General features: G+C 40.7%; 1 protein-coding gene across 1 annotated transcript; it reads right to left on the reverse strand.

The window, feature by feature from the left end:
• Positions 1–467: 467 nt before the first annotated feature.
• On the reverse strand, positions 468–22944 carry LOC105100238 (orphan sodium- and chloride-dependent neurotransmitter transporter NTT5). The gene is made up of 11 exons (XM_031459080.2): positions 22393–22944; positions 21802–21959; positions 21098–21616; positions 20753–20863; positions 20345–20586; positions 5187–5373; positions 4645–4846; positions 4354–4513; positions 2394–2556; positions 1536–2174; positions 468–485 (listed from the first exon to the last, which is right to left on the reverse strand). Exons 1-10 carry the CDS (start codon positions 22817–22819, stop codon positions 1920–1922), a joined length of 2424 nt encoding a protein of 807 aa, XP_031314940.1. The 5' UTR covers positions 22820–22944; the 3' UTR covers positions 468–485; positions 1536–1919.
• Positions 22945–23169: the final 225 nt, after the last annotated feature.

Genomic DNA, 23169 nt, shown 5'->3' on the forward strand with positions numbered 1-23169 from the left:
TGAGGAATAAAAGTGAAGACTAGGTATCCCACCAAGTGAATAAACTCTTGTGAGGAATACAAGTGAAGACTAAATTACCCTACCAAGAAACAGGGCTCCATTTTGTCTAATGTGGCCAGAGAGTCCTAACAGCAGGCCAAAAGAAAGTCTGCTCATCACGCACAACGGTGCTACTAAACCCAACTTAGACAATAAGGACCCCCAGAGCTATGTAGATAAGCATCTAACATAATCAGTCTCCCTATTTCTAATCAGTAACCCCTAAAGCAATGTAAGATATTCCAAGTTCAAACAACGCTGCCGTTAGGTGCCAAAGGGTGTTCAACAAGTGGTCTGAGAAGAGGCGGAGACACACCAACATCTTCATTCCACTCCCATCGGTTTATACGGTAAGACCCTACTTTTCAACCCTCCGGCTCCGACAAGTTCCATTCCCAAAGCTGGAACTGGAGGAGAGGGGTGCAGGCAGAAAAGAGGTTGAGCTCCTGGGTTCCCAAAAAGAAAGAGGTTGAAAACTCACTATTTGAACATGAGAAGGTGACTACCTCCTCTCTCTGATTCCCACCTTACCCGACTCAATAGCACAGGTCTTGAAGCAGAGGATCGTTGGGATTCGGGCGGGGTGGGGCGGCAGGAAGGAAGGAGCGTGAGAGGGTGGGGCTACAAGGTACAGTAGCCAATGGGTGATGACAGGGGGGTTCACATCCCCTCCAGCCCTCCAATCTTTGAGCTTGAGGAACTGGAAACTCCAGAGGCCCAGAAACTTCTGAGATCTCTGCTCTTTCCAATTCACCGGACCCACCCCCAGAGTCCCACCCTCCACTGGTCGGGAGTGTCTGCTTTTTCTTCCTTTGTCACAGAAGCTTACATAGGGGCAACCTCTCTCTGGGCCTCAAGCAGAGTGAAATCCTGAGGTCTCCTGAACGTTTAAGGGAAACACATTCTCTGGATCTTCAGAAATCCCAAAAGCCTCCACCCACAGCCTCCATCCCCAGTGCACTGACTGGACCCCACCTTTTGAGAAGTGCTTCAGCTCAGTTATGGAGTCACTCCTCCCACAAGTTCTGAGAGACCTACTCAGTTTATCATCCACTAGACAAATTTATTTGATTTAGCCCTGTGGTAAAACCTGCCACGTCCTTTACCAAACAGATATGGGACCCTCATGGGCTCAGCAATACAATTTGGTAGCTCCCCAAGCTGGGTGTGTGTCGATTCACAGATATACAGTCCACTAACAGTCTTGGAACCTCTTTTAAAAAATAATTTTTAGACCAATGATAGGATTACCATGTCCCATCAGCAAGTGCATTAACATCCTTTCCATCTTTGTTGAAGCCACCATTTCCTGGGTTTCTCCTGGCTCAAGGCCAATCCTTGGATAAAGCAAGTCTAGAATTCTAGCATCTGAATTTGCCATGGCAAGGAGAGAGCTGGAACTCATGGCTCGACATCTGGCTCTCAAAAGAATGGAAGACTCCTGAGAGGAAGACTGAACATCTGAGACATTTATAGAAAAAAAAAAATCTGCTCACACCCAGTGCTTGGAATCCCAGTGGACTGATTTATTGACCAGCAGCATTACTCCTCCAGCTTCATTCCATGAGCTGGGTAGACCGGTTGAGAAGCAGGTTCTATAGGCATCACCAATGGCATACATAATGGGCATGTGTATATACTGAGGAAGAGGATGCGGAAAACACAATGAAAGTGGTAACCAGGGAGGATGGGGTCTATAAGGAGGATTGCAAAGCCAGGCAGGCCCCGTGAGCTCCCCCCAAAATAACGCCCGTACCCTTGGGAATAAAATCAGTTCCTTGTCCAGGGACATCAACAGTTGCAAGTTCGTATTAAGAGTTGCCTGTTAGATCTGTTTTGAGGGATATGTGACGTCAGTCCAAATTAATAAAGTTAGGAAGTCATACGACAGGTTGATCAGCAATTTGAACATCACCTTGTAGGATTTCCTCCTTTTGGACCTCTTTAATGGGTGTTAGTTGGACACTTAGGGGTAGGGGTTTGGGGGATAGGTCTGTCCCAGCTGGTGGAGTTGAAGGAATCCCATGGATGAGGCAATATATAAAATACGTGGGAATGGGGAGGATGACAACGAGTAAAAGGGCAAACATTCCGATCAGCCCCCATGATGGGTAATCTCGAATCACTTCTTTTGACTGTGGAGAGATGGGAAAGGGGTTTAGAGCATTGAAGTTCTCAGAAAAAGAAGGATTGTGGAAGGGAAAGGTGGGAGGGGAAGGAGGGGAACCTGGGCAGAGGATTAAGAGTATTCAGGGAATCAGAGAATGAGATGATAGAGTCTTCAGACCAAGAGTGGATAGAAAACCTGGCCCCCACTCCCTACAAAGGTCTGGGGTATGGGGAGGGAGGCTCACACTGCTTGAGTCCCAGGCCACATAGGTCTTGGTCTTCAGAGACAGTCGAAACAAACTAATCACAAACAGGATTAGCAGCATAATTGGAGACAGATAGGACCACAGCCAACGAATGATGGGGTAGATGGGATGGCCCCACAGGATAGCCAAGTCTGCAAAGAAACTGGAAGGAAGGGCCATGAGACTGTAGAAGGCCCAGCTGGGCCTTACCCAGTCTTGGAGGACAAGGCCAGCCCAACCTTAGCATCTTTCAAATATTCTACTTCACCTCCAAACCCTGCGCCAGCTTAAGCCTCATCTTCTTTCCCTTCTTCCTAGTCAGTCTTTCATCCCAACCCAAGAATTTTCAAACATTCCTCTGCCGCTCAAAAACCTTTCATGGTGCTCTCAGGATAAAGGCCAAGGCCAAGTCCCTTTCATTCATTCCATGAATATGAGAGTGTCAGTGATGTGCCAGGGACTCTTCTAGGTGCTAAGTATCCACAGTGAACAACACAGACCCCCAAAAAGGTAACACTCGACCTTCAGGGAGCTTTCCTTAGTTTCTTCCAGACTATGTATCCAGCCTCTACTGAATGTTCTCAATCTCAATAAATATATAAGTGGGGGTCCTTTGGCCTAGAATGCCCTTCTCTCTCCCTCTTTGTTTTAACTATTCATCTTCCCAGACTGTAGTCAACCATCTCTCATCTGGGATGCCTGTGCCAACTCTCGCATGCCACCAGATGTCCCTGCTACCTGTGCTATAGGCTCACCACCTTGTACTGGGATTGTCTGCTTATATGTCTTCCTCCTCGGACTCTGCTCTTTGAGAGGAGGAACTTATTCTAATTTAATTGTATCCCAATACAAGGCTTTCCTGACACAAAGAAAGTCTCAAGAAGCATGTGTTGTGTGAGTTAATGAATGAGTGAACTGGCTCCAAGAACCACTACCACCAGACAATCCTGCCACCTGAACCTTCTGCCCTTGAATTATACCACTTGGATGACACCAGCCTGTTTAAAAGTCAGGCTTGGGACTTCCTTGTATTTTATGTGGATTTTCCCACTCTTCCTTCCACAGTTATATCTATTACGTCCCTGATTATCTTGTTTCCTCTTCTCTGGTAGCTCTTCCTTGCAGAATTAGACCATATCTCTCAGCCTACACTTCTACCGTCCTAGCCCAAGCCATCATTATCTTCCATTTGGAACATTACAATAGCTCCCAACTGCTCTCCTTGCTTCACTCCTGACTCCGCACAGTCTATTCACCACACACCAGTCACAGGTACCTTTTGAAAAACTAAATTTGATAGTGTCACTCCCCTACTCAAAACCTCCCAAGTGCCTCCTCTCTCATTCTGCATAAAAAGCTAAATCCTACCATGGTTTAAGAGGCCCTATATGATTTCCCATTACCTCTTTGGCTTCATCTCCAAACATTCTGTCCCAACCTCTTTGCTTTCCTTTTTGCTCAAAAACTCCAAGCATGATGCTTCCACTTGCTTTCGTACTTACTGTTTTCTCTGCTGGGAAATGTCTCTCAAAATCTTGTCATGGTCCCTCCCCTCATTTCATTCAGTAGTCTGCTCAAATGTCACCATATCAGAGAGGCCTTCACTGCAGTCCTATCTAAATTAGCCCTCATACACACTCCCACTCCTGATTATCTTACCCTACCTTTTGATTTTCTGCTGTCAGTTATCACCAAATGACATTTTTATTTGTTCATTTGGTTACTGTCTGTCTCCACCACTAAGGATGGGGTGCTTGTTTTATTTAACGCTGTATCCCTAGTGACTAAAACAGTGCCCGGCACATATTAAGCACTCAATAAATATGTTAAATGAATGAATGAATAAAAAGGTTTCTCAGAAGACGCTGAAGTTAAGGGTCCTTACTTATGTCACTCTAGTTTAGTGAGAATAGAGGCAACAAGAAAAGGATCAACCTTCCCTATAGACCCAAGCTATCACCTCCTGGCATTACTGGGCCAGCTCACAGCCAAGTTTTCAAATATGATGATGATGATTATGGGGAGGACTGTCCAGTGGTCATTCAGCAGTATGATGTAGTAGATGCCTGAAGGTCGAGTGAAGAAGAGGCCACACAGGAACATAAGCATAAAGACACCCACTGGAGGAAACATTGAATTTGGATCAAGGTCAGAGGTCTGGCTGGGTGACAAGGGCTAAACAGAAGTCATAGACTAGGGTTGGATAAGAGTCTCAATGAATCAGGGTCATTGATGGGACTAGGGATAGTACCTGTAAAAGACTTTGTATATTTCTTGAAAGAAGAAAAGACGTCCTGGAGTGGAGTAATGATGCCCTGCATGATCCCTATCATGGTGCTCAGCCCCAGGGCCAACGACATCAGGAAGAAGATGAAGGACCAGAAGGAAGACCCAGGAATAAATGACATGGCTTCAGTGAAGGCCAGGAATACAAAGTTTGTGCTCTCCCTAATCTGTTAAGAGGAGAAAGGGCAGAAGTTAAAGTGAACTTGAACTTAAAAACGACAACAAAAATACAGACAAAGATACATTCTATCTTCCCCAGAAAATTCCCTAAAAGCCCTCAGTCACTGAGAAAATCAGATCTACAAGCTGACCCCCTAACATGGAAAACCAATCCACCTAGTATTATCCACAGGACAGAGTTCTACAAGCTGTAGTTCTTTGCATTACCAGCACTGCAGCTAACCCTGGTGCTTCTGGAATTTTTTTCTGGTGCTAACAAAAGCTGAAATTTCTGTTTTACAAAAGGCTTTGAGGAACTCTAGGCCCCACTCACCTATTTTTACTGACCTTCAAAAACTGCTTCTCCAAGTTGCACTCAGGCACATGGCTGAGGATCTTCCTCTGGATGGAGTGGGAAAGGCTGTTGAACCAGGAGGTGAAGATGGAGGTCGGGTTACCTTGCAGGTTTGGAGGGGGCTGGGCCTCAGGAGGCAGTATCCCCAGGGTTACCAGCTTCAAAAGTGTTTCAGTATTCCTGGGGATAAGGAGTTGAATCACATAGAACCATTTTGCTCTTTAGAAGATCACTTCATTTTTCCTTATTTTCAAGGTAAGAAAGGACATCACATTACTGATCTGGGTAAGTTAGAGCCTGGGATGAAACCTAGAAGCCATCCACCTTCAAGGTCATGAATTTGTATGAGCCTGGCTAATTTATGACCAAGGGAGGCGGGGGGTCCCAGGAGAAGCCTGTCCTATAGTCTTCTTGGGGACTCTGGGGTCCCTGCTCTAGTGATGGGGTCTCTTATTCACCCCCTACCTCTTCCTTTCTTAGATAAGTAGGTAAAAGTCAACTCTCTAAGCTTTGTACGACAGACTGTCAGGGAGCACTTACTTGGAGTATCACGTGCATCATCGTCCCGTGGAGTTGTACTATGTTGTGAGAAACTGCTTCTTGCACTTTTTGATCTGAGCCCAGCTCTCTAAACTTATCTTCCCACCATGACTCTCTGCACATTTTATAGTCTGGTCAGACTTAACTGCTTTCACTTTTAGGGCCAGCCATGTCTTCTCATGCCCAAGACCAACCCCACCACTGCCATCATTCTTCACTTGGGCTAATTTCTATAAATTCTTAAAAATTCAGCTCGTTGCTCTTTAAGAACTGCAATGGAAGTCTTGCCAAGACTTGCTGAAAACAGCAAAATGCAAGTAGCAGAGAAATAACTATAGTGTGATCACATTTTAGAAAATAAAATATTATATGTTCTTCTGGTAATAGGCAAGTTAAATACTTGGACCAAGCTTCTCACTGGAAATAACTTAAAAGTCTTAAAGATGTTTTTAATAATCTTCTTAAAAAATAAAAATGTTGGCAAGATAATAAGGAACTATAAGACAAAAATCAAAGTACAAACAAAAGCAGCAGGGAAAGGAGATGTCCAAAGCAATTTTGCCCCGAAGATTTATGTCGAATACAGCAAAGTGTACCTGAAGTTTCCAATTTAAAGTGATCTTTAGGAAATAAAAAGAGCATGGGGGTCAGATAAATTCCTGAAATGTCATGACCACAAGCCAGCTTACACCTGAACCCCCGTTGTCTCAAAAGCTCAAGCTAAGGACTGAGTTTTAAGTAGTCTCTTTCTAATGTCCCTATGCATCAAGTAGAAACAAAAGTCCTATCTGGGGGGAAGGCATAGCTCAAGTGGTAGAGTGCATGCTTAGCATGCACAAGGCCCTAGGTTCAATCCCCAGCGCCTCCTCTAAAAAGAAAAAATGAACTTAATCACCTCCTTCCCCCAAACTTAAAAAGAAACAATAATAGACAAAAAAAGTTTTTTAAGTCGTATCTGGATGGATGCACTCTCCTCCTAGGCCTTAAAAAATTCCACGGGGGGGGGGGGTGGGGAGGGTATAGCTCAGTGGTAGAGTGCGTGTTTAGCATGAAAAAGGTCCTGGGGTCAAGCCTCAGTACCTCCATTAAATATAAATAAAACAAACAAACAAACCTAATTACCTCCCTCAACCAAAAAAAAGTAAAAAGAAAAAATTCCTACAGATAATGGTCAAATAAAGAAATAGAACAGAGAGACAACAAAGCACAAAAAGACAAGACACCATGAACAATAACCATCAGAAACAACACAGTAAAAATGATCTAAAGTTACTTTTAAATACTAGAATTATCAAAGATTATAATATAACTAAGCTTACTATGCTTAAGTAATCAAAAACAAGCTTGGATATATTTTCAGGGAACAAGAAACTATAATTGACCCTGAAGATTTAAAAAAATGAAACAGAACCTCTTGAAATAAAAAATAAAATAAATGAGATTTAAAATTCAGTATGGATAATTCTACTTCCAGCCACAATGAAGTAACAGCGGCACAACTTACCCTCTCACTGTAAACAACTAGACAACTGGACAAAATTTATGAAACTGCTGTTTTCAGACATTAGACAACAGGCGGTTTAGGACTGTGAACCCTGAGAGAAGGGAAACAGATGAGGTATGGCATATAACTGCCTGGTTTTCTGCCTCAAGGCACATTCCAGTCTACAGAGCAAAGATCACAAGTAAAGCATGGCAGTCTCACTGAGTTAAGAAGATGGAGTTAAGGGAGGCCAAAGAAGCTGGAAGTTCCAAGGAAGAATTCTGGAGGAGAGGTAGCTATGAAGAAAAAGAATTCCAGAAATTCACATACAGTCTCTCAAGTCTTTGCTGAATTAAGATCCACAAATACAGGATGAAAATCCACAAGGCTATATAAAGAATCACTAGAAAACATCTAAGCTCTGTACAGGGTATTCAGTAGACAGTCCAGAAGGGCTGTGACTTCGCAATGGGGCTGAAGTACTCCTGGGGAAAAGACTACTCTAGACCCACCCTAATGAAGCTTAAAATCAAGCCTCAAAAGGATCAAACTGAACCGCGAGAAACATTACCTGCTACAATAAAGCTTAATGCTCATTAAAGGAAGGCAACAAAAGCCAGACACTCAAAAACATAAAATTCACAAAGTCCAGCATCCAGACAAAAATTCGTAAACAAATGAAGGAGGAAAATGTGACCCATAATCAATAGAAAAATCAGTAAATAAAACAGTAAATTAAATAGAGCAGTAAACGACATGATGGAATTAGCAATCAGGGATATTAAAACAGCTATTACAACTATGGTAAAGTACTTAAAGAAAAACATAAACCTAACAAGTAGAGAAATGGAAGATTTAAAAAAGAACCAGGGGGACTTTTAGAAATAAAAAATATAGTATCTGAAATGAAAAAATCCCAGATGAGATTAACAGCAGGTAAGACACGCCGGAAGGAAAGATCGATAAACCCAAAGAAATAGCAATAAAAACTATCTATACAAAAGGAAACACAGAGAAAATACTGAAAAAGAGGTAACAGAGACCCAATGACTTGCCAGACAATATCAAGCCTTCTAAAATAAATGCAACTGGAGTTCCAAGAAAAGAGAGGGGAGAGTATTTGAAAAATATTGGTCTAAATTTTTCCTAATTTGATAAAAACTGTAAATCCCCAGTTCCAAGAGTCTCAATGAACTCTGAACAGGATAAAAAGAAAGAAAACTGAAAGATGACCTATGATAATAAAGTTCCTGAAAAACAGTGAAGAAGAGAAAATCTTAAAAGCAGTATGAGAAAGAATAAGATACATCATAGGGAAACAAAGATAAGAATGAATGCAGGATGACTGAGACATCGTGCTGTGCACCAGAAATTGACACATTAACTGACTATACTTCAATTTAAAAAATTAAATTAAAAAAAAAGAATGAATGCAGGAGAGCCAACAGAAAGTATAAAAGCAAGATGGCAAAGTCACATCATTAAAATGCTGAAAGAAAAAAAAGTCAAATGAATTTTACACTGAAATATTCTTTCACTCTGAGTGCACTTCATATATTCATATATGGTTCATAACTAAAGGTAAAATAAAGATTTCTAGACAAACAAAAATTGAGATAACTCATTGCTGGCAGATCTGCATTATCAAAAAATGTTAAGAAATTTCTTAAATGAAAATGATACCAGATGAAACCTGAACCCACACAAGGGAATGAACAGTAGTGGAAATGAGAAATATTTGGATAAATATAAGACAGATTTTTCTCACTTAAAAAGTTAAATATATTGATTATTTAAAGCAAAAATAGTAGCAATGTATTATGTTTATAAGGTGCTGAGGAGAAAATATGTGACAACAACAATACAAAGAACAGAAGGAGGGAACAGAAGTGTATTGTTGTAATGTTCTTAAATTTTGTGTGAAATTATTTGAGATTATTTGAAAGAAGACTGTGATGAATCAAAGATGTATATTGTAAGCTCTAGAAAAACCACTAAACACATAAAACAGAGATATAGTGAGTAAGTCAAAAATGGAGATAGAAATGGAGTCCTAAAAATCCTTTTAAAAAAGTGTTCAAAATTGGTAGATACTGACAGGCATATGCAGAATAGATAAACAAGATTATACTGTATAGCACAGGGAAATATATACAAGATCTTGTGGTAGCTCACAGCGAAAAAAAATTGACAATGAATATATGTATGTTCATGTATAACTGAAAAATTGTTCTCTACACTGGAATTTGACACAACATTGTAAAATGACTACAACTCAATAAAAAATGTTAAAAAAAAAGGAAAAAAATTTAAAAAATTAAAAAGCAATCTAATTAGGAAATGAGAAATAAAGCAACAAAGAAGAGATGGGACAAAAAGAAAAGAAGTAGCAAGAGAGCAGGCTTAAATACAATTCTATTGCTAATTACAACAAACATAAATGGCCTACATCATTAAAGAGTCCACAAACGATAAATGCTGGAGTGGATGTGGAGAAAAGGGAACCCTCCTACTCTGCTGGTGGGAATGTAGTTTGGTGCAGCCATTATGGAGATTCCTCAAAAAACTAAAAGTAGTTACCATATGATCCAGCAATCCCACTCCTGCGCATATATCCAGAGAGAACTCTAATTCAAAAAGATACATGCACTCCAATGTTCACAGCAGCACTATATACAACAGCCAAGACATGGAAGTAACCTAAATGTCCATCAACAGATGACTGGAAAAAGAAGTTGTGGTATATTTATACAAGGGAATATTACTCAACTGTAAAAAATAATGTCATTTGCAGCAACATGGATGGATCTGGAGATCGTCATTCTAAGTGAAGTAAGCCAGAAAGAGAAAGAAAAATACCAATTCCACTCATATGTGGAAGCTAAAAAAAAAAAAAAAGAAAGAAAATGAAGAAAGAGGACACTAATGAACTCATCTACAAAACAGAAACAGACTCACATACTAAACAATCTTATGGTTATCAGACTATTATTTATAAAAGAACATAAAACATGGAATCATTAGGGATAAACTTTGCAAAATATGTACAAGACATGTTACATACTAAAACTTGCAAAATATTGCTGAGAGATGAAAGAACATGTAAATAAATAAGAGATACATACCATGTTTCTAAATCAGAAGATACAATATTGTTAATTGTTCATTCTTCCCAAAATGATCCACGCATTCAATACAATCTCAACTGACAGCAGAGCATAACTTTTTCTGTAAAAAACTGACAAGCTATTTCTAAAACTTACACAAGGGAAGTGGTCAAGAGGGAGAAGTAGGAAGACCCTGAGCTCGCCTCCTCCAATAGGCACATCAAAATTATAACTAATTATAACTAATTATAAGCAATTACTGATGAGAACAACATGAAGACTAGCAGAAAAGACAAAGACATAAAGAGCGAAACACAACAGGGCAGGTAGGAGGAGCAGAGATGCAGTGTAATGAAGACCCATACCCCAGGGGAGGTGACTCACCAACCAGAGGATAATTATACTCCCAAAGGAGTGAGGGGTCTGAACCCCACATGGGGCTCCCTAGACCAGGGGTCCTGCACTGGGACAACAAGCCCCCAGAAAAGTTTGTCTTTGAAGGCCAGTGGGGCTTACTTTTTGGAGAGCCAGAGAGCTATGGGAAATAGACTCCACTGTTAGAGAGTACACACAAAATCTCATATACTCCAGGGCCCAGGACAGAAACAGTAATTTGAAAGGAGCCTGAGTCAGCCATTTGCTGATTTTGGAGAGCCTCCCAGAGAGGAAGGAAGTAATTGGGACTCACCCTGGGGTCACAGGCACTGGTAGCTGCCATTTTGGGGAGCTCATTCCACCACAAGGACACTGAAGTTGGTAAGCTCCATTTTGGAATTCTCCCTCTAACTTGTTAGTCCCAGGACCTGGATCCACCCACCAGCAAGTTGGCACCAGTCCTGGGATGCCTCAGGCCAAGCAGCTAGCAGGGTGAGGACCCAGTCCTACCAACCAGAGGGCCCAGGACCCAGCCCCACCTACCAGTGGCAGACACCAGCCCTGGGACCACCAAATCCCTGCAGTCAGCTGTGGCAAGACCAAGGCCACATGTCAATGGGCCAGCACCAACCCAAGGACCCCCTGGACCCCAGCCCCTCTAACCAGCAGGCTGACATCAACTCAAGAGCCCCCAGGGTCCTGTAGCCAGAGATCCCAGGACCCTACCAGTGGGCCAGCACTAGCCCTGGGAACCCCTGAGGCCCAGCCCACCCACCAGCAGGCCAATACCAGCCCTGGGACCACTAAAGACCCACAGCCAACCATGTCAAGACCCTGCCCAACACCAGTGGGCCAGCACCACCACAGCACACTCTGAATCCTGGGCCTCCCCAACAGCATGCCAACACCAGCTCTGGGACACTCTGACCCAGCAGCCAGCCATGTCAGGAACTGGCCCCTGCTACCAATGAGCCACCACTAGCCCTGGGCACTCCTAGGACTCCATAGCCATCTGCCTCATGACCTGGCCTCGCCCACCAGCAGCCAACAGCCTCTGCACAAGGTAGGGCCTAACAACCACCTGGACCAGGGTCCAGTCATGCCTACCAGCATGCCCAGAGTAGTCAGCCTGCTATATATATACAGCTATATATAAACTTCATGATAATCACAAAGTAGTAATCTATAATAGATACACACACACAAAGGAGAAAGGTATCTAAACATAAAAGATAGTCATCAAATCACTACAGCAAAAGGAAAAAGAAACAAAAAATAACTACAAAACAACCCCAAAACAATTAATAAAATGGTAGTAAGTACTTACCTATCAATAACTACCTTAAACGTAAATGGACTAAATGCTCCAATCAAGACACGGAGTGGCTGAATGGACACAAAAACAAGATCCATATATGTGCTGCCTACAAGAGACTCACTTCAAATCTAAAGACACAAAGAGATTGAAAGTGAGGGGTTGGAAAAAGGTATTCTATGCAAATGGAAACAAAAAGAAAACCAGGGTAGCAACACTTGGATCAGACAAAATCAATTTTTAAAAAAGACTGCAGAAGAGACAAAGAAGGACATTATATAATAATGAGAGATCAATCTAAGAAGAAGATATAACAATTGTAAATAAATGCACCTAAATGCATAAAGCAAATATTAACATACATACAGGGAGAAATTGACAGTTAACACAAAAAATAGTCAGGGACTGTAACACCCTACTCACTCAATGGACAAATTATCCAGAAAATATAAGGAAACCTGACCTTAAATAACACATTAGACCAGGGGCTTAACAGACATATAGAGAACACTCCATCCAAAAGCAGAATACATATTCTCTTCAAGTGTACATGGAACATTCTCCAGGATAGATCACATGCTAGGCCACAAAACAAATCTCAGTAAATTAAGAAGACTGAAATCATATCAAATTTTCTGACCATATTATGAGACCAGAAATCAACTACAAGGGAAAAAACTGCAAAAAAACACAAGCACATGGAGGTTAAACAATCGCTATTCAACAACCAGTGGGTCACTGAAAAAATTAAAGAGGAAATCTTATAAAAACATCCGGAGACAAATGGAAATGAATACACAATGTTCCAAATCTATGACAAAGGAGGCAAGAATATACAATGGGGAAGAGATAGCCTTTTCAATAAATGCCACTGGGAAAACTGGATAATCACATGCAAAAGAATCAAACTGGACTACTTTCTCATATTATATATAAAAATAAACTCAAAATAGATTAAAGACTTAAATGGAAGACTTGAAACTATTAAACATCTAGAAGAAAACAGGCAGTACACTCCATCAATCTTAATATATTTTTGGATATATCTTCTCAGGCAATGAAAACAAAAGCAAAAATAAACAAATGGGACCTAATTAAACTTAAAAGCTTCTGCACACTGAAGGAAACTATCAATGAAACAAAAGGCCACCTACTGAATGGGAGAAGATATTTGCAAATGATATATCCAACAAGAGGTTAGTATCCAAAATATACTGATAACTCATAAATCTTGACATTAAAAAAAATTTTTTTAATGGGCAGAGGACCTGAATAGATATTTTTTCCAAAGAAGACATACAGATGGACAACAGGCACATGAAAAGATGATCAACACCACTAATCATTAGGGAAATGCAAATCAAAACTGTAATATCATCTCACACTCGTCAGAATGGCTATTATCAAAAAGACAACAAATAACAGACAAGAATGTGAAAAGAAGTAAACCTTTATACATTGTTGGTGGGAATGTAAATTGGTGCAGCTACTATGGAAAACAGTACTGAGATTCCTCAATAAACTAAAAATAGAACTACTATATGATCCAGCAATTCCACTCTTGGGTATTTAGCCAAAGAAAACAAAAACACTAATTTGAAAAGATATAGGCACCCCTATGTTCATTGCAGCATTATTTACAATAGCCAAGGTATGGAATCAACCTAAGTGCCCATCAAGAGATGAATGGATAAAGATGTTATATATATAATATATATATATTTTATATATATATATTATATATATATCATAAAAAGAATGAAATCTTGCTATTTGCAGCAACATGGATGGACCTAGAAGGTATTATGCTAAGTGAAATAATCCAGACAGAGAAAGACAAATACTGTATGAGTTCACTTATACATGAAATCCAAAAAAAAAAAAAAAAAAAAGACTAAACAGAAACAGAGTCATAGATACAGATTCATAGATACAGAGAACAAACAGGTGGCTGCTAGAGGGGAAGGGATGAGGAAGAAGAGAAATAGGTGAGGGAGATTAAGAGGTACAAACTTACAGTTACAAAATAAATGAGTCACAAGCATGAAATGTACAGTGTGGAGAATACAGCCAATAATTATGTAGTATCTTTGTGTGGTGACAGATGATACCTAGACTTATGGTGATCATTTTGAAATGTAGAGAAAAAAGAATCACTGTGTTGTGAACCAGGAATTAACAGTTTTGTAGGTCAATTATACTTCAAAAACAAACATATGCATAGAAAAAGAGATTAGATTTGTGGTTACCAGTGGCAGGTGTAGGGGGAGGAAGAATTGGGTGAAGGTAGTCAAAAGGTACAAACTTCCAGTTATAAGTACTAGGATGGACTGAGTAAGAGGTGAGATGGTGAACTTAAAGAAAATGGAAGACAGAGAAAATCGTATTTTAAAATATAATGAACAGAGCCTCAGGGACTTGTGGGACAATAACAAAAAGTTTAACACACATACATATAATTAGAGTTCCAAAAGAGAGGGAGAGAATGAGGCAAAAAAAATATTTAAAGGAAGAATGACAGTTAAGTTCTCAAATTTGGTGAAGAATATGAATTTACAAATTTATGAAGCTCAGCAAATCCAAGCAGGATGAATATTTTAATATATTCACATCAGAAACTACAGAGTTGAGATGCACATTCCACCCTGCCTCTACTTAATGCAACTGAAAGCCCTACACAGAATATATGGAAAGACTCTGAAAAGTAAGTGGTAGCAGGCAGCTTGGGGAAGGAAAATTGAATTCAAAGTATCACCAAATTAGCAGCGAGCTTACAATAATTTTTCCCTATAGTATCTCCTGGTCTGGACTCAAAAGGAGCTTGAAACCCAGAACTGTGCATCAGGTATATGTTCTAACAGAAGCCCTATATTTCTGGTCTAAGGAATAGGTAAGAGGCCTCACATCTCACAGAGAATGGGAAAAATCCCCTGATTTTTCTTTTTTCTGTTTATCACACATGTCAGACAATCCTGCAGCAACAATGGTGGCTACGGCAATGGTGGCTGGACAAGTACATATACCTCTAAACCCTCCTCTGACCATATAAACTGTGGTTCCAAGTACATGGATAAGGGAAGAAAATCTCTGTTATTTTTTTTTTTCTATTCTCTTCAGTGTGCAGACACTGGAGGCAGACACAGTTGATAAAGTGGGTAGCAGAGCAGGGAAACTAAAGCCCTAGTTTTCCAGGCAGAAAGACAGGTAGTGGGGCTTCTAAGAGCTGGAAAGTATCTGGGAGACTTCAGGCAAGAGGGAGCTCAAGAAAGGGATCCCATAAAGTGTTATATGAAATCCTGGGCAGCCTATGATTATATCTGACCCTAAACACCATTCCAAAGACTTTGAAAACTGAATTGACATTGGACCCACAGCCCAGAGAAGATGGGAAGATGGGTAGAAACTTATAACCCAAATCTAACTGGGGCAGTTGCCTCCTAAAACTAAAAAAAAAATCAACATTTTCCAAAGAATATAAATGAATATATAAATTCATTTCTCTTATATATATATATGTTCATTTCTCTCATATTTAAAATATGTCTCACATATATTTAAAATAACCAGAGTACAATACAAAATTACCTGACATATAAAGACCCCAGGAAAATCTCCATATGCTACAAGAAAAAAGATAATCAATACACAACAACCAGAAAATGACACAAAAGTTTTAACTGTCAGGCTTTAAAGCAGCTGTTATAGGGAGGGTATACTCAGTGGTAGAGCGCATGGTTAGCATGCAAGAGGTCCTCCATTTAATAAACAAATAAACAAACCTCATTATCTCCCCCCACCTGCCAAAAGAAAAAAGAAAAAAAGCAGTTATTATAATCATACTATGAGAAGTCAGAGCAAACATACTCTTGAAACAAATGGAAAGACAGACTATCAGCAGACAAAAGGTATAAGAAAAATACTAAGTGGAAAATTTTATGACTGAAAATATAACAAATTCACTTGATTGGCTAAATAACAGAATGAATATGACAGAGGAGTCAGTGACTTTGAAGAAAAATCAATAGGAAGCATCCAATATGAAAAACAGACAGGAAACGCAGTGGGGGAAATATACAGAGCCTCAGAAACCTGTGGACAATAGCAAAAGGCCTATGATCTGTGTCATCAGAGTCCAGAATGAGTTGAAAGAGTGCAGTGCAGAAAAAAATATTTGGAGAAATAACAGCTAAAAATTTCCTGCATCTGGCCGAAGTCATAAAGCTTTAGATTTAAGAAGCTCAGCGAATCTTAAACAGGATAAATCCAAAAAGCCTACACCCAGGCACATTAAAATCAAACAAGTGAAAACTAAACATAAAAAAATCTGAAAGCAGCCAGAGAAAAATGACACATTACATATAGGGGAACAATTTGAATGACTACAAGTTTCTCATCAGAAATGGAGACAAGAAGAAAACAGTACCTTTTTTAAGTGCCGAAAGATGTGGACTGTCAACCCATAATTCCTTCAAGAACTGAGGGTAAAATAAAGGCATTTTTAGATGAAGGAATCTGAAAAAATGCTTTGCCAACATACCTGTAATGTAAAGAAATGCTAAAAATTTTTTCAGATGGGATGGAAACAATACTGGAGGGAAAATTCAAACTTCAGAAATGAAGCAAGGGCAACAAAAATGGTAAGTATTTAGGTAAATGTAACAGGATACTCTTTAAGTTTCATCATATGCATGTCAGTTGAAAGCAACTATGTCAGTTTAAAGTAAAAAGTTATAACATTGTTTGATGGGGTTTTTAATGTAGGTACATATAGTACATGGTAACTGTAACACAAAGAGGGGAGGACAAGGGGTCCTATATAAGATTTTACATATCAAAGTGGTAAAATACTAACTTTAATCAGACTTTAAAAGTTTAGTGCATACTTTTGTTGTCTTCTCATTGAGTTGAAAAATTCCTTTACATATTCTGAATACACATACAGTTGACCCTTTAACAATACGGGGGTTAGAGGAGCCAGCCCTCTGCACAGTTGAAAACCCACACATAACTTACAGTTGGACTCCTGTATTTGCAGTTCCTCTGTATCTGGCTCCATATCCATGGATTCAGCCTACTGCAGGTCATGTAATACTGTAGTATTTACTATTGAAAAAAATAGTTCAAACCTGTGTTGTTCAAGGATCAACTGTGTATAGAATATATGAATTTCTCCAATTTTGTGATATATATTTTTATTATCTTTTTTTGTTCCTTCCTATTTTTTCATTTTGTTTTTCCTGTTGTTGTTTATTTTTACAGATTTATTTATTCATTTATTTAAACGGAGGTGCTGGAGATTGGACCCAGGACCTCATGCATGCTGAGCATCTTTATTATCTTAATTGTACCTTTCAAAGGCAAAATGGTTTTCATTTTTATGGTGTCTAATTATTAACTATAACAAGGGCTTACCTACTGAGAGGCAATGAGAACTCTGAAGAATAGAGGAATAGCAGACACAGAGGACAGGAGGTAATACCACTGGGCCTAAGGCAGACTATTAAGAAAGGAATGAATGTGGAAGGGTGATCCCAGGACATTTTGTCAAATTTTTAAAAAATAAAAAACAAGAATATACACAATATGCTATCTTCTGTGTAAGAAAGAAGGGTAAATAAGAAAATACACAGAACTCTACTTAGTTTTACAAATACCAGAAAGAAAAAAACAAAAAAATAATGAGTTTCCTACAGGGGATGGGTGGGAGATTAGGTTGAAGTGATGGTGGGGGAGTGATATTTCTGAGTATTTTTTTGTATAATTGTCTCTTTTAAAACCATTATTTTTTTGAAACCATATTAATGTTTAATAAAAAATAAAGTTTAGAGGGACAGTGAAATGTCATATAAACAGAAACAAATGAACATAACAATATTTCACATGAATAACACAACCATACTGAATGGAGGAAAAAAAAAACCTAGCCCACGTCATTTTTGAACACAGCATTTTGAATGTAAAATTCAAAATAAAGACAAAAAGTTGCAACAAATACTGAAATCTGGGATTAGGATACTTTTACAACAGTACAGGCAAGCAATTCTGTAACTGTATTCTGTGTATTCTACTATCAGGATTAAACAAATGGGTGTGTGTGAGTGAGAGGCAGGCAGGCAGGCAGATGGAGAGACAAAGAGAGATCATTATAATCCTATCAGTACTGTGGAAAGTAATTTGACATTATCTAGTGAAGCTAAAGATATGTGGTAGATTGAAGAAACATGGTCATAGTATTTTGCAGCTCCTCCCATCAAGAGGTAAAGTCTATTTTCCCACTCCTTGAATCTGGGATGGCTTTGTGACTTCCTTTGACCAAAGAAATGTAACAGCAATGACAATGGGAGCATCCCCATGCTTATTAGGCTTCAAGACATTTTGCTGATTCCACCTTTATTCTCTGTGAGCTGCCAAATGAGGAAGCCCAAGCTAGCCACACAGTGAGGCCTCTTGGAAAAGAACAGGCCTTGCTGACCTGCCAACTGACTGTAAGCAGAGTGAGCTCAGCCAACACCATATACAGCAGAGCAGTGCAGTTACAGCTGGCCCCAGCTGAATGCAGACATGGGAGTTAACCCATCCATGCCCAACAGAACTTTCCAGCCAACCCACAGAACTATGAGGAAATAATAAAGCATTGTTATTTTTGGCCACTTAACTTTTGGAGTGATTTGTCACACAGTAATAGATAACTATGCCCCAACAATCTCATTAATACTTATATACCCTAGAAAAATGTGTACATATATAGTACACCAGGAACATGTATAAGAATGTTTAGAGCAACATTGTTTTAATAGCCAAAAACTGGAAAGACTCCAGATGTCCACCAATAGTGGAATAGATAAATAAATTGTGGTATGTTCATATACTGGAACATTATACAGCTTAAAAAGCAGACTAGAGGTACACACAACAATACGGATGAATCTTTCAAACATATGTTGAATGAAAAAAGTAAAAAACAAAAGAATACAAAAAGAATGTATATGTAAATGAACAAATTAAACTACATAAATGGACATAATAAACTACACTGCTTTATATAAGTGTTCAAATTAAACTACATTGCTTAGATATGCATACATATAATGAAATGTAAAGAAAAACAAAGAACTAATTATACAAGTCAAGATAATGGTTAGGGAGGAAAGAGGTTGTAATGAGAGCTACATGGAGAGCTTCTAAGGTCATCCTAGTTCTTACCATGGGTGATGTTTATTTTATAGCTCTTTAACTGCACATTTTGTTTTATGTATGTTCCTGTATGTATATAATACATCATAATTAAATGTTTTTAAAAAACATTTAAAATACCACTATACTCCCACCAGACTGGCCAAATTTTTAAAGTTCAACCAAGTTTAATCAAGTGTTGTGTAGAAAGTGACATACATGGAATTGTCACCCATCATAAACCATGTTAAAAATCAGACAACATATGTTAAGACTGAAGGTGTGCCAACCCTACCCAGCAATTCCATTCCTACATCTGTACATCAGAGAATTCTTGCATGTGTGCATATGTATATGCCCAGCCTTCTTCTAGAAGAAAATAGTGGTTATCTGCATGGGTTAGGATTACCAGGGGAAAAGTTCAGCTTAGGTCTGCCTCCTCTGGGAGTAATTCTCTGAGTATCTCCGGCAGAATGAATGGCTCTGTCTTCTGTCCTCCCCATTACTCCTGCTGCTGGTTCTCATGCATTTATGATTGTATGATTAAGCATCTATAATTCCCCTCCCCTCCTCTCTCCAAAACTGAAAACCCAGTGAAGGCAAGGACTGTGGTCTGATTCACCTGTCCAAGTCTCTGTGGTAGACAAGGAGTACTTTCTAAATGTCTGATGGATTTTTTGAAATTAATACCTAAAGAATTAAAAAAACAGGGGTGAGCAGACAACAAAGGCTCTAGTTTTGAGAGTCCTTTTGGGGTTTAAGTATGATAGATTGACAGAGATCCCTAAATTTAGGAGTGGGCAGTAAAGAATGAGGGCATTCAGGAAGTGGAAGGTTCTCCAGATGGCTGTAGTCTTGGATGCTGTCTGGGACTAGAGTAACCCTGAATGTTTGCATATCTCTGTGGTGGTATTTGAAGGTAGACAGTTGGCAATCTCTGAGTTTAAAGATTTCTAGGGCTAGAAAAGGGCTCTGAGAAGGATAACATGACAGAGATTCTACTGTCTCTGTTTTTCACTATAGGGGAAAGTAGAGGCATGCAAGAACACCTGAAGTTGAGATGGGTGAATGTGGGTCTTTGTAGCTACTTTAAGGTTAGGTTCTCTGGATTTTGTAGTTCCCTGGGGCTGGGACCCTCAACTAAGAAGCTGGCCTTACTTCTCACTGCAGTGGTGCGTGATGACTGTGGCCCAGAAGCCCAGGACAGAGAAGATAAAAGGTGTGACAAGCAGCATGGTGATCAGGTTAATCACAGCCACAACAAAGGCATCACTGAGACAGTTGTTGGATGGTTGCATGTGTGAGGATACGGAGACAATGGCGCCAAAGCCGAGGCCCAAGGAAAACAAGACGTGGTTCCCTGCTCGGCACCACACGTTCACGTTGTACATACTCGATATCTGAAAGGGAGAAGAGAAGTATAAGAGGAGATGTCAAAGGAGAGGAGAACCTTAACAGAAATGGGGATGAGGGGACACAGAGGGAGCTGATGAGGAAAGGACGCCCTAACAATAGACAAGAGGTGTCCTCTAAGGCCTGATAGGGGAGTGAGAAGATATACCTTACCTCGGCAACTGCCAAATATTGAAGGCCATTTACTGCCCCCTCCAGCAGTAGACTCCGGATAAGGAAACAGAGGATGATGAGATAGCTAGCTGATACCAAGACACATATTACCTGAATTGAGAGTGGGACATGGCATGTACCAATGGGAGTCAACCAACAGTCAGAAGGGATCAAAAGTTTTGAGACAGAAATAAGGAGGAGTTAGAAGACAGTTTTCAGCAGGGGTCAGGGGTTATGGGGGTAAAAGGCCAGAGGGAGTGAGAAATTAGGAGATCAAAGAGTGACAATGTTAGGTTAGGGTCAAAGCATCTGAGAATGTTAAGGAATCAAAAAATTATGGCTCACCTTCCCGATGGACTTGAGGCCATTAATCATGAAAGCACCAAGAACACACAAGGACATGAATAAGGGCAGGCTCAGACTGAAGACTGGTGGCCCCCCATCCTCAATTCTGTCTGAGGCCATCAAAGTCATCCGGTACCAGAAGTACAGGGAAGGCGTTGTCTGTGCACATTCAGGATCTGAGGGGACCTGGCTCTGGACATGCCTGCCAGACAGGGTGACCCTCCCCTCTTCTTTAGCCCCTCCCCCACTTCCCTCACCTTCTTCCCCCTCCCACTTCTTCTTCCTTCCGCTATCTTCCTCCCCTTCTTTATCGCTCCTCATTCCTTCCTCCTCTTCCAAATTCCCTTCCACCTCTCTGTTTCCCCACTTCTCATCTTTCACTTCCTCCTCACCAAAGCCACTGGAGTTCTTCATTAAGGGACATTTCTCCCACGGAAGGGGAAACTGGAAGGACTGGCCCAAGTAGAAGAGGGTCCAGGCATTGATCACATTCAAGTACAAGCTGGTGATAAAGCACACCTGGGGGCCAGGGAGGAGATGGTTGGAGAGGAAGTGTGGGGACAGGAAAGAGGAGGGGATTTGACAAAGGACTGAGGAACTGAAGGGACTTGACCCATGGAAGTGAAGTGGGACCCATTCCAGGACAAGGGTTGGGATAAGGACAGGGTGTAAACAGTAGGCCTGGGCAGCCCAGGACTCCTCACCATGAAGCTGGTATATCCTACACCCCCAATCCAGGGGCTGATGACCTTCCATACACCAATGTTACCCTGACGCAACTTCTGACCAGCTGCCATCTCCAGGAAGAGGAGAGGAATCCCAAGCAAGAACAGCAAAAATAGGTAGATGACTAAAAAACTGCCTGTATAGGGGATTCAAGGAGGGGCTCTTAGAACAATCTGGCTTTTTAGTGCCTGGACTTCTTCGCAGGTCCAGGAAAACATGTTCCCCACCAGTGACCTCCCTCAGGGCGACAGGCATCAGGGATCAACTGTTTCCACATCCCTCGCAGTCCCAGATGTCCAGTCCTTTGGTCCCCAATTCCTGGAAGACCCAGCTACCTAGTTTTCACCCCCACCCCTGATCCAGGCTTCTAGCCCCACCATCCTCATGTTCAGATATTCTGCACCTCTACCCCTCTCATGATCCTTGATGTTCAGGCACCTGGCTCTTATCCTGCTCAGAGTACCAAGTCTCCAGCCTCTAGATCCCAGAGACCTTAGAGTTTGAAGCCTAGACAGGCCTCCGTCCTGCTAGCCCCTTGTGGATCTATGATTCCTGGTACCCAGACTTACAGCCTCCGCTGTGAAGCCACAGGAAGGTAAAACGCCAGAGATTGCCTGGCCTCACGGCATAGCCCGCCTGGGTCAGGATGTACTCAGCCTTGTTGGACCAGAGTGGATGGGTAAGGAGGACCTCATTCTCTTCCTCCTGTGGCACCTGAACATTCTCAGGTAAGAGTTCCTGTTTCATGACTGGGGCAGCTCCCATGTCCAGTGAGGTTTGCTTGGGTTGGCTGGCCCTGATCTGAGCCTCGCAAGCCTGAGTCTCCCAGGCCTGAGCCCTCGCAGCCCGGGCCTCCAAAGCCTGAGCCTCTGAAATCCAGGCTATCATAGACCAGGTTCCTGGGCCCTTGTCTTCCAAAATTTGGCTTTCTGAGAAACTCTCAGCAGATGAGGCTTTTGCAAGTGAAGATTCTGAAGCCTGGGCCTCTAACTTCATTCCAGGCAGATTCTCAGGAGCAGCTTCAATTTTTTCAAGGGAGGGTTTGCCTTTCTGAGTAGACCTTAAGGACACCAAAAACTAGATTTTAGATTCTAGAGTCAAGAAATGACTGAGCTCCAAAATAATCCTCAACACCTCCTTAAAGCAAAATTTAATTTCTGTCCCTACTGCCACTGAACTTCAAAGCACAAAAAAATCTCTTAATAAGTTTTACTTCTTTGAAACTCTTTAGTGCAAGGGATACAGGGTAGAAATAGCCAAGCTAATAGTTCCGAATACCATCACAGCATTTCTGAAAACTTTGAGGTATACTTCCTACAGAGGGAAGTTCCATTTATAGTGGGCTT

This window comes from Camelus dromedarius, chromosome 9, assembly GCF_036321535.1.
Source record: "Camelus dromedarius isolate mCamDro1 chromosome 9, mCamDro1.pat, whole genome shotgun sequence".
Classification (NCBI taxonomy): Eukaryota; Metazoa; Chordata; class Mammalia; order Artiodactyla; family Camelidae; genus Camelus; species Camelus dromedarius.